Source organism: Rhinatrema bivittatum, chromosome 3 (genome assembly GCF_901001135.1).
Source record: "Rhinatrema bivittatum chromosome 3, aRhiBiv1.1, whole genome shotgun sequence".
Classification (NCBI taxonomy): domain Eukaryota; kingdom Metazoa; phylum Chordata; class Amphibia; order Gymnophiona; family Rhinatrematidae; genus Rhinatrema; species Rhinatrema bivittatum.
The window spans coordinates 142,598,277-142,614,964 of NC_042617.1; the positions used below are offsets into that span (position 1 = coordinate 142,598,277).

Genomic DNA, 16,688 nt, shown 5'->3' on the forward strand with positions numbered 1-16,688 from the left:
CTGAGTGACTTTGATCCACTCTTCGTAAAATCAAGCTAGGCAACCCCCTATACAGGGAATGGTGGAGTGGACCAGCCTCGCCTCATTGAGAAGACTTTGGCCCTGTAGCTCCACCTCCTGTGGAAGCTCTGAAGGGTCTCCGGCCTCCTCGAAAGGACTTTCCCCAGGACTGACCTCACAGAGTGGACTGTTTTTGCGAAGCTGGAGCTCCTCTCACAGGATGAAATCTCCTAACATGCCGAAAACGCGACAGAGACTGAAAGAACTGCCTGCCCTTTGGCTCGTCCTCTGGCAACTTATGTACCTTATTCTCTCTCAAATCTTTCATCAAGTGCTCCAGGTCTTCTCCAAACAAAACACATCCCTTAAATGGCAGAGAACCCAACCGGGACTTAGATGACACGTACACCGACCTGTTACGCAGCCATAACAACCGCCTGGCTGACACCACAGATGAAGGTAAACACAGTTTGGATGAAAGGCTGTCACTACTTTTGGAAGAAAGGAAGGCACCATACAAATTTTGACCACATCCTTTGTAAACATCAAAAAGCACTTGCAACTCTGAAATCCTTCTGGCTGAACATATCGCCACCAGGAATACTATGAAAGTATTTATTTGTTTATTTTTAACTTTTCTATACCGATGTTCCTGAAACAGATACAGATCACATCGGTTTACAATGTAACCGAAAATTTGCTCATGGGTGATAAAGTAAGCAATTTCAGTGAAATTCTAATAGGCTCTAATTGCGATCCTGATAAAAGAAGGTCAACACCAAATTTAGATCCCAAGATGAAACAGGAATCCTTACCGGAAGCCTAATTTACTTGGCTCCCCTTAGGAATTACAAAACATTTGGATGAGATGACAGAGGCTTACCTGATACACGTCCCCCATAGCATGCAATAGATACTTGAACCTTCAAGGAATTAAGAGCTAATATCTTAAAAAGACTTTCTTGCAAAAGCTCCAGAATAATTAGCACTGAGGCACTCCTATGAATCATTTGTCGACTAAAACAACATTGCTCAAAAACTATCCAAATCCTCACACAGGCTAAGGAAGCAAAGGTTTTTCTAGCCTTTAAAAGGGTATTCGCCACCTCCTGAGAATAACCTTTCTTGATTAGTAGAGACCTTGTTGCGGAGGTAGACCCTTGACCAGAGATAGAGTTGGCGCTACCCACGGGGAAACCCTACGGGTCCCCACCATCGGGAGACGGGACCGAACGGGAAGCAGAGGCCAACTGGAGCTTTACCAATACCAATCCTCATTCCCCGCAGGTTGAGCCCTTGGGTAGCGGGACCAGTTGTCTTAGGCAGGTCTCCACGTGGTTGATCCTGGAGAGAGTGTCCAAGGCAGGGTGCCAGGAAGCAGCGGAGACAAGATCAGGTTAAAGCTGGAGTCAGGGCAGGCAGCTGAAGACAAGGTCAAGTTCAAGCTGAAGTCAGGGCAGGCAGCTGAAGACAAGGTCAAGTTCAAGCTGAAGTCAGGGCAAGCGGCTGAAGACAAGGTCAGGTTCAAGCTGAGGTCAGGGCAGGTGGCTGAAGACAAGGTCAGGATCTGTTATGATTAGTGTGTATGTGGACCCTTGGCCCAAGGTGCAAGTTGATACAGCCTGTGGGGAGGAGCCCCACAGGTCCACGGTACAAGCAGGAGCGGCGTCTCAGGAACAAGGCAGGCGACGGACTCGTACGGAACTTGTTGCCAAGTCGGCTTGCTGGGGGCGAAGCAGGAGCTTAAATACCGGAGTCTGATGACATCATCAACAGGGGACACCCCCGAGGTTCCCGATGAAGTGACTTCAAAGGCGGGACTTGTGACACGTGCGCGCACCCAGGAGGACCCGACATCGGAGCCAGAAGTAATGGTGTCCCTGCCTCCGCGAGGAGACCTGTGGAATGCGGTGATGCAGAGAGGCCCGTGCAGCGAGGAGACCCGGGGAGGGTAGGAAATCAGAACAAGCTGTGAGTACTGTGGTCTCAGCCGTCTGCGACCGACAAGCATAACAGGTTAAAGTGAGGGTCAAAGCCATGGAATCCGTCCAAAGGGTAGCGGGAACAGGAAACTGGAACTGGAACACAAGGATTGGAACAGGATCAGGTACTGGAACAGGAACACGAACGAGGCAGCAACTAAGCCCATGACAGGAAGCGTGGAGACCTGTTGCCAAGGTGAGCTCTGAACGTCAGAGCTTGCCTTAAATAATCCCAAGCTGCTGACGACAATGGAAGGGCAGGCAGCCCTTGCCTGCCGCGGGCCCTTTAAATTAACACGGAAGGTGCTAGAGCACCGTGGGAGGAGAAACAGAAGGCAGCGGCGTCTATGTCATGCCCCAAGGCACGCCAGCAGCACGCAGGGCCGCAAAGAGACGAACCGCGCCGGAGGCACCCCTTCCCCTCCACTGGAGAGCCAGGGCCCGCCACGGCAGCGCGGCAGGTGAGGAAGGCTGGTCGCAAGCTCCGCAGCCAGCCGATACAACAGACCTCTCAAGGGCCAGAGCATAAGACAAAACCAAGCCAGATCTTCATAATGAACAGGACCCTGAGAGATCAGATCCCTGTTTTAAAGGAGCCACAATTTATTCCTGTCCAACAATCTGAGGGTACCTTAGCCAGGCTGAAGCTACCAGAATTACAAGCTCTGGAATAAGAGTATATTGTTTAAATAAGTGTTCTTTCCTGTTGGCCTTCAAATAAATAAAGCATTTATTATTTTTATTTTATTTATTGAATTTAATATACCGACGTTCATGTACACATATCACATCGGTTTACACTTATTCACAAATGGACAGTTAAGAGCATTTGCATTTCCAAATGTAAAAAATTAGTCAGAATACATAAAATTCATATACAATACATAAAACTCATAAAATCTTAATAAACAACCTAAGAAGTAACTTTAAGAATAGTAAAAAAGTTAAAATTATTATAAGCAGAGAAGTTAGAAGAAATTCAATCTGTGATTAAGAGTAGGCTTGATGAAACAGCCATGTTTTGACACCTTTTTTAAAATTCTTGATGTTTGCTTCCAGCCTAAGATCTTGTGGCAGAGAGTTCCACAATTGAGGCCCAGCAATGGATAGAGCTCTTTCCCTGACAGTGTTCAGATGTGCAGATTTCGGAGATGGGATAGGTAGAGTTCCAGTGCCAGTTGATCTGGATGTTCTTAGCGGGGTGTGGAAATGTAAGGCTGCAGAGAGCCATTCAACTTTGTCATTGTAGAGAGTCTTGTGTATTAAAGAGAGTGCTTTGTATTGGATCCTGGATGTTTAATATATGTATTAAACAGTTCATATTGTAATGCCACACATTATTTTGGGATTCAAGTTTATTAGTATGTGTGTGCTATTTACTCCACATTTCCAGTGTGCAATTATGTATTTTTACAGGATTGTTCTTGGAGGGAGGGGAAGTTGCAGATTGTGATTGAATTGTTTAATTATCAACATCTTGGGTTGGGAGGAGGAGGGAAGGAATGGCTTATGAGCCCATATGCTGGATCTTTTAGGTACTTAGCAATGCCTCTGAAGATAGGTAGTAGAGGGTTGAGCCTTTTCTATGGAGTCTAAGAGAAGGCCTGGTTAGACAGCCAAGCTCTGATTTTTTTCCTGGAGGTGGAGAGCAAAATTGCTTACCTTGTAATAGGTGTTATCCCAGGACAGCAGGATGTAGTCCTCACATATGGGTGACATCGGTAATGGAGCCCTATACGGAAAAACTTCTGTCAAAGTTTCTATGAAACTTTTGACTGGCACCCAGAGTGCCTACTGAGCATGCCCAGCATGCCATGATATTCCTGGCCACAGGGGTCTCCCTTCAGTCTGTTTTGTAGCAATTAGCGTTAGCCAAAAAATAAAATAATAAAACGTATCGTACCCAACTCCGCGGGGAGGCGGGTAGGTTTCGTGAGGACTACATCTTGCTGTCCTGGGATAACACCTATTACAAGGTAAGCAATTTTGCTTTATCCCAGGACAAGCAGGATGCTAGTCCTCACATATGGGTGATTAGCAAGCTAGAGACTGAGTCATTTTGTAGTGAAAACAACGGTGAAGTATTGTTGTTGCAAATGAGTCAGCCGAAAATCACAGCAGGTTGGATGTAGTAGGAGTTGGGATTAAGTTGGAAACAAGTTCTTTAAGACAGATTGTCCATAGGCTGAATCTTGTCTACCTTCTTTGTCCAAACAGTAGTGAGCTATAAAGGTGTGCAGAGAACTCCATGTTTCCGCCTTACAAATGTCAAGAATAGGCACAGAGCGAAGGTGTGCTACTGAGGTTGACATTGCTCTGACTGCATGTGCTTTTACTCGCCCTTGGAGAGTAAGGCCTGCTTTCTCATAACAAAACTGTATGCAATCTGCTATCCAGTTTGACAAAGTATGTTTACCCACTGCTTTACCCAGTTTGTTTGGATCATAAGATACAAAAAGTTGATTGGATTTCCTTTGGACTGCAGTGCAGTTTAAGTAGAAAGACAGTGTACGCTTACAGTCCAAGGTATGTAAGGCTCTTTCTCCCTGGTGGGAATGAGGCCTTGGAAAGAATGTTGGTAAAACTATAGATTGGTTCAAGTGGAATTCTGTGACTACCTTAGGAAGGAATTTAGGATGAGTACGGAGGACCACTCTGTCATGTAGGAACTTTGTAAAAGGTTCGTATGTGACAAGTGCACTGATTCTTCTAGCTGATGTAATGGCTATGAGGAAGACAGTTTTCCATGTAAGAAATTTTAGGTCACAGGTATCTATGGGTTCGAATGGGGAACGCATGAGCCTGGTTAATACTACGTTTAGGTCCCATTGTATGCTTGGGGGATGAAAAGGAGGTTTAAGGTGAGTTAAACCTTTCATAAATCTACTGACCAGAGGCTGTGTAGAGATAGGTGCGTCTCCCAGCTTGTTATGGTAAGCTGAGATTGCACTCAAATGTACTCTTACAGATGAAGTCTGAAGACCAGAGTCTGAAAGATGGTATAGGTAATCTAGTAGTGAGGTAGTGGGGCATGTGAAAGGATCAATAGATTTCTGAGTGCACCACAAAGTAAACCGTTTCCATTTGTAAGAATAATTCTTTCTAGTGGAAGGTTTACGTGACGCTATAAGCACTTGAGATATAGTGATTGGGAGGTTGAGTGGTTGTAACATCAAGCTTTCAACATCCATGCCGTCAGGGATAGGGATTGAAGGTTAGGATGGCGCAACCGACCCTGATCCTGAGTTATGAGATTGGGAGCTACTCCCAGGCGAATGGGATTCCTGACTGAGAGGTCTAGCAGTGTAGGAAACCATACTTGTCGAGGCCAGTATGGGGCTATGAGTATCATGGTCCCTTTGTCTTGTTGCAACTTCACTAGAGTTTTGGTTATGAGCGGTATCGGTGGATACGCGTATAACAGGCCTGAGTTCCAATGGCGAGCAAAGGCGTCCTTTGGTAGGCTGTTCTCCTGCCATAGCAGGAAGCAATAATTGTTCACTTTGTAGTTCAGATGGGACGCAAAGAGATCTATTGTTGGTTGACCCCAGCGTTAAAAGATCTTGGTTGCTATCGCTGGATCCAAGGACCATTCGTGTGGTTGGAACTGACGACTGAGGCGATCGGCTATTATGTTGCGGATGCCTGCTAGGTAAGTGGCCCGTAGAAGAATTGAGTGTGCTAGGGCCCTGTCCCAAATCTGTGCTGCTTTTTGGCAAAGGAGGTAGGAACCTGTTCCCCCTTGCTTGTTGATGTACCACACGGCTACTGTGTTGTCTGTCTGGATCAGAACAGTCTTGTGTGAAAGGCAGTCCTTGAACGCATGTAGCGCATAATGTATAGCTCGAAGCTCTAGGAAGTTTATCTGAAAAGAGGCTTCGGTTTTTGTCCACGTGCCCTAGGTCTTCAGACGACCAATGTGCGCTCCCCAACCTAAAGTGGACGCATCTGTAGTTAGTGTTACTTGTGGAACTGGTTGCTGGAAAGGTAGGCCTTTGAGCAAATTGTTCATTGATGTCCACCAAAGGAGGGAAGAAAGCAGTTCCTGAGTTATCTGAATTTGAGAGGACAACGGTTGAATGGCTTGAATCCATTGTGTTTTTAGTGTCCATTGCATTAGCCGCATGGTCAATCTGGCCAAAGGAGTGACGTGGACTGTGGAGGCCATGTGACCAAGTAGGGTGAGGCACTGATGAGCTGTGACTTGAAATTGATTTCGGAGAGAGTGTTCCAGGAGAATGAGTGTATGGGCACGGTCTCCTGGAAGAAATGCTCTTGCTATGATGGTGTTTAAATATGAACCGATGAATTGTAGAAGGTGAGATGGTGTGAAATGGGATTTCTGATAATTTATGAGAAATCCCAAGGAGTGAAGTAAGTTGACTGTGAGCTTGAGGGAAATGAAAGCTCCTTCTTGTGTTTGGCTTCGGAGGAGCCAATCGTCCAGATAAGGGAATACATGTACCTTCTGTTTGTGGAGATGTGCCACCGCCATCGCAAGACACTTTGTGAATACTCGAGGTGCTGAGGCTAGGCCAAATGGAAGCACTCTGTATTGAAAATGTTGTCCTTGAACCAGAAATCGCAAGTACTGGTGATGAGGAGAAAAGATGAGAATGTGAGCGTGATGAAGCATGATGAAGCATGATGAAAAAATGCTATGCGACCTCCTACTGGTAGGTGTGGGAGTGGATTGGCGGTTCTGCTCTCTGAGTACTTTTCAAAACCCCGATGTTGATGCAGTCTGAGGAGGGGGTTGAGGCCTGGAAGGTCTTTGCCTAGACTGAGGTCGCTGAGTTGGGCGAGATGGTCTTGCACGGCTGGTTGGAGGATAGTAGCGTCGTTGGCAGTAATATGGATGCCTGGTATCCCATCTGGGAAGTCTCCTAGAAGGAGGTTGAGACTCCTGAGGTATTAAAGAGAGCTGCTTGAGAGTTTCAGTATGCTCTTTTAACTTGGCGACTGCTTCTTTCACCTTGTCCCCAAAAAGATTATCACCAAGACAAGGGAGGTCGGCTAGTCTCTCCTGTACCTCTGGCCTCAAGTCTGATGCTTTGAGCCAGGCCCATCAACGAGCTGTAATACCAGAAGCTGACAGACGAGATGCAGTTTCGAAACTGTCATAAGTCGCCCTAACCTCATGCTTGCCTGCTTCTAGGCCTTTATACACCAGTTGAAAAAAGGCTTCCTGGTACTGATCAGGGAGTGTCTGCGTGAGCTCCTGGACCTGCTTCCAGAGATTACGTTGGTACTGGTTCATGAAGAGTTGATAAGCTGCAATCCGAGATACCAACATAGATCCCTGAAATATCTTACGTCCTAAGTTATCAAGGAATCTATTGTCCTTTCCTGGTGGCGTGGAGGAGTGAGTTTTCACTCTTAGCTTTTTTCTGGGCGGACTCAACTACCACCGATTGGTGAGGTAGTTGAGCCTTCTGGAATCCAGGAATTGGTTGAACCAGGTACGTTGCATCTGATCTCTTATTGACTGAAGCTAGTGATCCAGGATGTTCCCACATTCGGTACATGAGTTCTTGTAAGACTTCATGTACTGGCACAGCCAAAATTTCCTTTGGAGGATCTACGAATTGTAGGACCTCCAGTATTTTTTGTCTGTAATCTATCTCAGACTGTAGTTGGAAAGGGATAGTCTCCGCCATATCCTTAACAAAGTTGGAAAAAGATAAGTCTTCTGGAGGAGAGTTTCTGCGGTCCTCAGGAGGTGATGGTTCCGAAAGCATATCTTCGTCTGAAGATATTTATTTATTTATTTATTTATTTATTTCAGATTTTTATATACCGGCATTCGAGACAGCAGTCACATCGTGCTGGTTCACATAAAACAGGGGTGCATAGTAAACATAACTATAACAATGGTGCGGAAAAGGCAGTTACATATAACAGGGTGATAAGAACTTGGCTGAGAAGGAAGAGAAAGGACAGGTTATAATTCTCACAGGTAAACGATAGAATATAAGGTTAACCATGGAGTAGTTGGAGAATAGTTAACCATGTTGGAGATTAATTAACCATGGTGTAGTTGGATATTAGGGGTGGCTTGGGGTTGTTCGATCAATTGGCCTCCGGGAAAGCTTGTGTGAATATCCAGGTCTTTAGTCTTTTTTTGAAGGTTGAGATGCATGGTTCTGTTCTGATGTTTGAGGGGATGGAATTCCATAACGGTGGAATGGCTGTAGAGAAAGCCCGGTTTCTTAGTGTGCAGAGTCTTGTGGATTTGGACGGTGGTACCTGTAGCGATCCCTTGTATGCATCTCTTGTCGGTCTTGATGAATTGTGTAGTCGGAGAGGGATCTGTAGGTCCATGGGAGCCAGTTGGTGTATATTTTTGTATGTGGTAAGAATGGCCTTGTATATTATTCTAAAGTGTATAGGTAGCCAATGGAGGCTCTTTAGAATAGGGGTTATGTGGTCCCTTCTCCTGGTATTTGTCAGAATTCGTGCCGCTGCATTTTGCACCATCTGAAGCGGTTTGGTGTATGAAGCAGGAAGGCCAAGTAGGATGGTGTTACAATAGTCTAATTTTGAAAAAATGATTGCTTGTAGAATAGTTCTGAAATCTTGGGCATAGAAAAGCGGTCTAATTCTTTTTAGCACTTGTAGTTGGTAGAAACAGTCTTTGGTGGTTTTATTAATAGTGGCTTTGAAATTCAGGCGATTATCAATTAGGACTCCTAGGTCTCTCACTTGTGTGATTGTTGGCGTGGCTTGTTGTGCGGAGATGATGGTGCTGTTTTCTGAGGCGATGAGCAGGAGTTCAGTTTTGCCGGAATTTAATACCAGGTTTAGGCTGGTGAGGAGGAGTTTAATTTTTTGAAGGCATGTATCCCAGTAAGCCAGAGTTTTTGCGAAGGAATCCTTAATGGGTATCAGGACCTGGATATCGTCCGCGTAAAGGAAGTGTTTGAGGTTGAGGTCGGTGAGAAGTTGGCATAGCGGTATGAGGTAAATGTTAAATAAAGTAGGAGACAGGGAGGACCCCTGTGGGACTCCTACTGACGACGGGTGTTGAGAGGATTCTTTATTCTGTATCTTGACCTTGTATCCTCTATTGCTGAGAAATGATATGAACCAAGATAGAGCTGTGCCTGAGATACCTATGGAGGCTAACTGTTTAATGAGTAATGAATGATTGACGGTGTCAAAGGCTGAGGACAGGTCCAGTAGGATCAGTAAAAAGGCTTGACCTTTATCGAGGCCCAGGATGAGGTGATCTGTTAAGGAAATGAGGAGAGATTCCGTGCTTAGTGATTTGCGGAAACCGTATTGTGATGGGAATAGGAGGTTATTTTCTTCAATGTAGTTTGAGAGTCGGGTGTTCACCAATTTCTCCATAATCTTGGCTATGAAGGGGAGGTTGGCGATAGGACGGTAGTTGTTTGGGTCATTAGGATCTAGATTAGGTTTCTTGAGTAGTGGTTTTAGAGAGGCCAATTTTAGGTCATCTGGGTAAGATCCTTGTGTTATTGAGCAATTTATGATGTCTGACAGGGATTTGGAGATGGAGTCAGGAATTGATAGAAGCAATTTCGAGGGAATGTGGTCCGAAGGGTGAGAAGATGGTTTCATTTTCCGTAGTATACCTTGGATTTCAATGGAAGAAGTAAGTTCCAGTTCTTCTAAGCGGGAATTTTTGAAGGCGTTCTGAGGTGGAGTTGAAGTAGATGCGGTATTAGGGGACAGTTGAGTTAGAAGTTTGCTGATTTTGTTGTTGAAAAATAGCGCTAGTTCTTCCGCTTTAGCTTTGGCTTGGTTGGGAGCGATTTCTGAAGGGTTTATTTGAGTGAGGTTAGAGACGTAGCTAAAGAGGGCTTTAGCGTCAAAGATTAGGTGGTGGATCTTGGATGCGTAGTAGTTCCTCTTGGATCTTAATGTATTGGATTTGTATTGGTGAAGAGTTAATTTATAGGTAGATAGAGTGATGGTGCATGGGTTTTTGCGCCATTTAGCCTCATTTTGTCTTAGCAGTAGTTTAAGCTTTCTTAGCTCTAGGGTAAACCATGGTTGCTTTTTGGAGGAGTTGGGGTGAGGATTTTTTGTTGTTAGAGGGCATAGCTTGTTGGCTATCGATTCCGTGATGTTGTTCCAAGATCGAAGCGCTGAGTTCGGATTGGTGAATTCTACTTGGGTGAGAAGAGATGATAGGTGATTGCTAAGATCTTCTGTGGTGCATGTTTTCCTGTAAGTGAAGCAATGTGAGGGTATGCGAGGTGGACTGGTATCTTTTATTGAGAATGAGGAAGTTATGAGGGAGTGATCTGACCATGGTACCTTCGTGCAGGTGGGGTGCTGGACCAGTTTTATTGCTGTATTGACGAAGATAAGGTCTAACGTGTGTCCGGCTTTGTGTGTGGGTTTGTTAACTAGTTGAGTGAAACCTAAAGCGGAGTATGCTGTGAGTAAGGCTTCGCAGTTGGGTGATAATATGGAGTTGTCGACGTGCAGGTTGAAATCACCTAAGATTATAGCTGGGGCATCTATATCTGTGTCAGTATATATCTGTGTCAGTATCTGTGCCAGTATCTCTTGGGTGGAACACAGGCGGTGGCCTTGCAGGCATTGATGGTGGACCTTTTGGAATTGTTGGAAATGGAGGAGACTGTGGTTGGTGAGGCCTATGAACCCCTGATGGGCCTGGAATGGGTTCTTTGTCGATGTCTTGCGGTTTTCTGGACATGGCATCGATTAAAGTGTCCAGTTTCTGCATCAGAGGTTGGAAAAGCGATACTTCTGAGGGTGGCATCGATGGAGTCATCGGCGGAATCGATGCCGGAATCGAGGGCGGCACCGATGGCATCAGTGGCGGAATCGATGGTGACATCGGCATCAATGGTACGGGCTCCGATGGCACTGGAGCTGGTGTCGATGGCAAAGTCGGTGCCGATGGCTGTGCTGGCATCGTATCGATGAGTGCTTGTCGCACCACTTGACGGATATATCCATCAAGTTCCGCCCGCATAGCTGATGGAATCAGAGCAGCTATGGGGGGAGGCGGTGATGGCGATGCCGGTACCTCCTCAGAGCCCTGAGGAGGTACGGTATCCTGCACCGGAGTCGGTGGGGATCGCCCTGGAATCGTAGGCCTCGGAGACTCCACGCTCAGCCGAGCTTTCTTAGTGGAGGAGGCCGATTCCATCGATGATGTTGCGGGCATCGGGTCGATGGCGTGTGCGCACCAATGCCAATGCCGATGCTTCTCCTTGGACTTCTCACTTCCAGATGTGGACGCCTTCGACGATGTCGAGGGGGAGGGATTGGAAGCATCTCCGGCCTCACCTGGAAGTCGTTGTTTAAGGATTACTTGCCAAATCGATCCAGTAGGGGACGACTGGGCTGATGTCGATGCTGCTGGGAGCAATTGAATCTTAAAAAGGTGCTCCATCTTCTCCATCCGGAGTCGACGTCCCTTCGATGTCATCTCGGTGCAGAGATTGCAGGACTTGAAATCATGTTTTTCGCCCAGGCAGAGCACCCATTCCTGGTGCGGGTCCGTAATGGACATATTTCTGGCACAGTTTGGGCATTTTTTAAAACCCGAGGCCATTTTAGTCGGACAGCTGTCGACGACTATGGCGCGAAAAAACGGTACGGAACTGACGAAAATGAAAGAGAAAAACTTACCGCGATGGTAAGGAAGGGAGACCCTTGCGGTAGGAAGTTTTTCTAACTTTTTTTGGAAAAGTTTTAAGTGTAGTGAAAAATCACCACAGGACTCCAATTTAACCGCGAGGCTAACGGCTCCGCAGAAAAAAGAAGACTGAAGGGAAACCCCTGTGGCCAGGAATATCATGGCATGCTGGGCATGCTCAGTAGGCACTCTGGGTGCCAGTCAAAAATTTCATAGAAACTTTGACAGAAGTTTTTCCGTATAGGGCTCCATTACCGATGTCACCCATATGTGAGGACTAGCATCCTGCTTGTCCTGGGATAATAACAAGTTTCCCTGTACAGGTTTAGGGCTAGTTGTATCTTGTTCCATATGGTTGTTTAAACAAGCCTTTCCAGACCCTAACTGAATCTTAATGCAACAATAACTATAGTCGGACACTTCAGAATATTGTATATAATTTCTCCTCGTTCTGTTAAATTTCTCTAGATTCTTCTTCTTCCCCCAGTTTAAATAGCCTTGTTTTATTGTAACTTCATGGTTTCTTTTCACTTGTTCCAGGTTCAAGTTCATTCACACCCCTTGTTAATTGTAAACCAGCATGATGTGGTTTTTTATCATGAATGCCGGTATAGAAAAAAGCTAAATAAATAATAAATAAAATGAATATTTTAAAGGTAGAACAGCTGAATACACAAAGTCTCATGCATGTTAGTCTAGTTCAGACGTAGGCAATGTCTGTCCTGGAGTGCCACAACCAGGTCTGGTTTTCAGGATATCCACAAAGAATATGCATAAGGTATATTTGCATGTACTGCATCAATTGTATGCAAATATATATTATGCATATTCCTTGTGGATGTCCTGAAAACCAGACCTGTTTGTAGCACTTCAGAGCAGAGCTGCCTACTCCTGGTCTAGCTGAAGCCAGTGAAAGGACAAGAGAGCCAGTTGGATGGATCAAAATTCCCTCATGGAAGTGTAGCAGAACAGAAGTTGGGAAAGCCAGTTGATTCACACATTTTAAAACTAAGCTAAGTGATTTAAATTTTAGTATTTATTTATTTAAAAACTTTTCTATACCGTCGTTTAGTGGTATACCATCACAACGGTTTACAGAGAGGCACATAAGTCTGGTTAGGATTATAAATTAGATAGTAGGTGCCAATAAATTTTCGGTTACATGATTCAAATAATACACGCTATCTGGATCGTGGATTGGAAATTCCATTTATATGACTAATAGAATATCCATATATGAGATATACTGTACTCTCTTAAATTAATCTTTAGGTATGAGAAAAATAATAAAGGAGGGATAACTGCTGTTTTTTGACTTTCACTGTGTGTCAGAGTTCTTTTTCTTGTCCGTTAGTATTCCTTACTCCCCATTCTCACTGTAAATAGATCCCAAAATTACAGCTTGATTGTATTTGACTAATGGGCATGCAATACTAGGTACCAGAGCTCAGAAAATGAGAAATCATCTTAGCATCATTAGGCAATAAAATGTCAGAACTAAGGAGTTAAAATGAGAGAGAAAAAGAGAATTTTGGGACAGTCCATTTAACTATGCCATTGAGATTATGAAATAGAACAATAAAATCTACAGTATTACAGATATGCCCACCTAGTATATCTGTGATAATATAGGTGGTTTATAAATATTTTTAGAAATAAAATAATAAATAAAACCTGATCCAGATTCCATATAAAGCCTATTCTCTACGAAGCAAAATAATAGTCTTACTTGGCTCTGCGAATATGCAGATGAGGACAGTGTTCATGAGTATGGCACACAAACAGGGAGTAGGCATTCTGAAATTCTGAGTCTGGATGATTCTCCATAGGCAGAAAGACAGCTTGTAAACTTTCTTCTAAGAATAGATAACACAGCAAGTTAGAAAACTAAAGGTGTCATTTACTAAGCTGTCGTATTTTCCCTTCTGGGAAAACATTACTGGGGAGTAAAGGCCCTAAAAGTTACCCAATGACAGTCCCTTTCTCCAGGGCCACCATCTTGTTAAAAAGCCATACTGGTCAGATCAAACTCCCATAACATAATTTCTCTCTCCCCCCCCCCCCCAGATATAGCTCTGTTAAAAACAACAAAACAAAATTTTAAGTTTGCGCAGTGAATGCCTCTCCCCCTACCCAACCCCACCCCTTTTGAATAAAATACCCCCAGCTCCAGCTTCCCAGCTTTAGACTCCCCCCACCCCACTCTGACCCCCCAACCCACCTTAGCCCACCTCCCCAAGCCTACCTTTAAGACCTGGTGGCCTAGTAGACCCCAAAGCACCCCCTAGGCTCTGGGCCTGGTGCCATTTCAATTCAAAATGGTGCTAGCGGGACACAATACAATTTGTGCCCCTATAGGGCAGAAAAGTATGCCTGATGGGTTGGGCTAGGGTGGGTCAGGGGGGTTGGGCAGGTGGGTGAAGTCTAAAGCCAAGAAGAGGGTTTAGAGCTGGAGAATATGTATTTATTTATTTATTTTTAACTATTATATACCGATGCTCCTATATAGGATACATATCGCACCAGTTTACAAGAAACTGAACTGTCGCCAGATGGCTGATACAATGAAACATAGAATATTTTATTGAAAAGGGATAGAGAGGATATTAAACATGTTTTGTTGTTTTTAGCATTAGGGCCTCCTCTAGAAGCAGCAGGAGGTGGGCAGGAGTCTCTCAAGAACCTTGGGAGGGAGTTACAAATTTGGGGGGGGGGGGGGGGTAATCGGGCTATTATGGCCTTTTAAGAAACTGGCACAATCACTATGGGACACTGCTAGATCCCCTCAATAATATACAATCCAACACATTTAGGGAATCTCAAGAAATATAACCATCAATTTTCAGTATCTGTCTCAATTCAAAAATCTTAATATCCTTTATTATACATCTCACATAAACATGTTATTAAATTACATTTTATAACAATTAATTACATGTTTTACATTGTAATACACACATATTTCTAATGATAACACCATATTCAACAGTACATTTATATCAAACACTGTATTCCTCACCACACAGACACAGTATTAAATAGTATTAAATAAGTCCGGTCCGGACCAGATCAATTATACAACTCCAACCCTAACCCCCTAATATCACACATTCACATACATACACCATTCATTCATCTTAAAACCATATACCCCATAAAAATATCCTAATGCCCTTAATATCTACATCCAATGATATACTATAATACTTCAAAATCACACTTGAACATTTAGTTAGTCAATCTCTTGCCGAGATGTATCACCCTGGTTCTTTTCAATCATTATTTTAACATCAAACACCTCCACCTTAAGTTCTTTTCAATAATATTTTAGCGCCAGTCACCCCAACAAGGCACCTCGTTTCACCCCTATTTGGGCTTCCTCAGGGGATTCTTGCTGTCTTTCACAATTTCACTCTTACATCGTTCTTAATGACGTAGGTATCTAAAAAAATATATACACTTTTAATGTAATCACGATCCTCTTAAGATTACTCCAACATTATTGTGTACTATTCACAACCCTTACCATATCCACCCTTTTTCTAATGTTGGGCACCCCTCGTCCGGAACAAACTAAATGCTGATACATCTACAAATGCAAAAAAAAACCATTCCTTAATATATCAAAAACTTGAACTAGACTCTGATTCAACCCTCACCATAGCCAAGGACACAGACATAAGCCTATATGTATATACATACCCACACATTTCCGGTGTGTTAATGTGGCCATCCACTGTGTGTTCCAATAGCCAACCGAACCACCGACAAAAGTCTTAAACTTTTCTGCAAATATATATACAATCTTTAAGGAAATCACACTCAATACACTCATTTCTCTTACCACCACACAACTCCTACTGAATTACCTGGACAGAAACTCCAAAACTACATCAACAAATGCTAGCTTTTTCAATAATCACCAAACTTGTTCACTGCCGCTTTCCAGCATCGCTCCGCTCAGTGTCTCGTCATTCCTGTGGTGTCCAAAGTAAAAAACTCCTTCAAACAACCACTTTTAAACCCCCTCCAGCCAATCATAACTTCCCAATCCTTACTCTGATTAACAAGCTCATTTGCAGCAAATTACCTATAACTACTTCATCCTACCTTGCTGCAAAGCACGATCTCCCAACCAAACAATTATAAACATACGTCATCACCATTAATTATATTTTTTTACACCTGACATCCCACACTTCTTCAACATGACTAAATATCATATATCTTGTTATCCACTAACCCCTGTAGCCCAGTGCACAGAGGAGTCTGCCTTCCCAATACAACGCCTCCCATTCAATCCGCACGGGGAGGAGGAGCGCCACCAAAAAAATAAATTTTTATTCTAATTGTCTTACCGCAAAGCACGATCACCCGACCAGACAATTATAAACATACATCATAACCAATGAATGTTTTCACAACTGACATCCACCACTCTTCATCAAAAATCACTATCATGTATCTTGTTATCCACAAGCCCCTGTAGCCAAATGCACTGGGGAGTCTGCCTTCTTAATAAAATGCCTCCCATTCCATCCCTGTGTTCAATCCCCATGGGTGGTAGGAGCGCCACCAAAAAATAAATTTTTGTTCTAATTGCCACAATGCTTTAGTAATGTTCCCCTGAAAATCTGACCTTAATTGCGAAATTACAAAAAATTTTACATCATCCACATCGTGTTTGGCGTCCCTCCAATGATTTACCAATGGGCCTCCTTCCCTAACAGTACGGATGTTGCTCTTATGTTCGATGATTCTTTTTCTGATTGCTCTTTTGGTATGTCCAATATATATAAGCCCGCATGGGCATACAATCGCATATATAACTCTCTGGGTGCTACATGAAAAATTGCCTTGAATCTGAAAGGGAGTCTTATCTTTGGAATATTTAAACTCACATATCCCTAACCAATTATTACACAAGGAACACCCCAGACATTTGTCCTCAATGCTTAAGTACTGACTAAACCGATGGTAAGCGCAAACCAAATTACGTATATTCTTGCCCTTCTTATACGCAAAAACTGGATTTTCATTACAACCTGGTACTTCATGCA

General features: G+C 43.8%; 1 protein-coding gene across 1 annotated transcript in view; it reads right to left on the reverse strand.

Moving 5' to 3' along the window:
* The window catches only part of CFAP61 (cilia and flagella associated protein 61), an 826,389-nt gene that overhangs the window by 737,424 nt on the left and 72,277 nt on the right, over positions 1-16,688 (reverse strand). Inside the window, exon 6 of the mRNA XM_029593764.1 lies at positions 13,358-13,484. Coding sequence (XP_029449624.1) covers positions 13,358-13,484 — 127 coding nt within the window. The remainder of the gene's footprint in view (positions 1-13,357; positions 13,485-16,688) is intronic.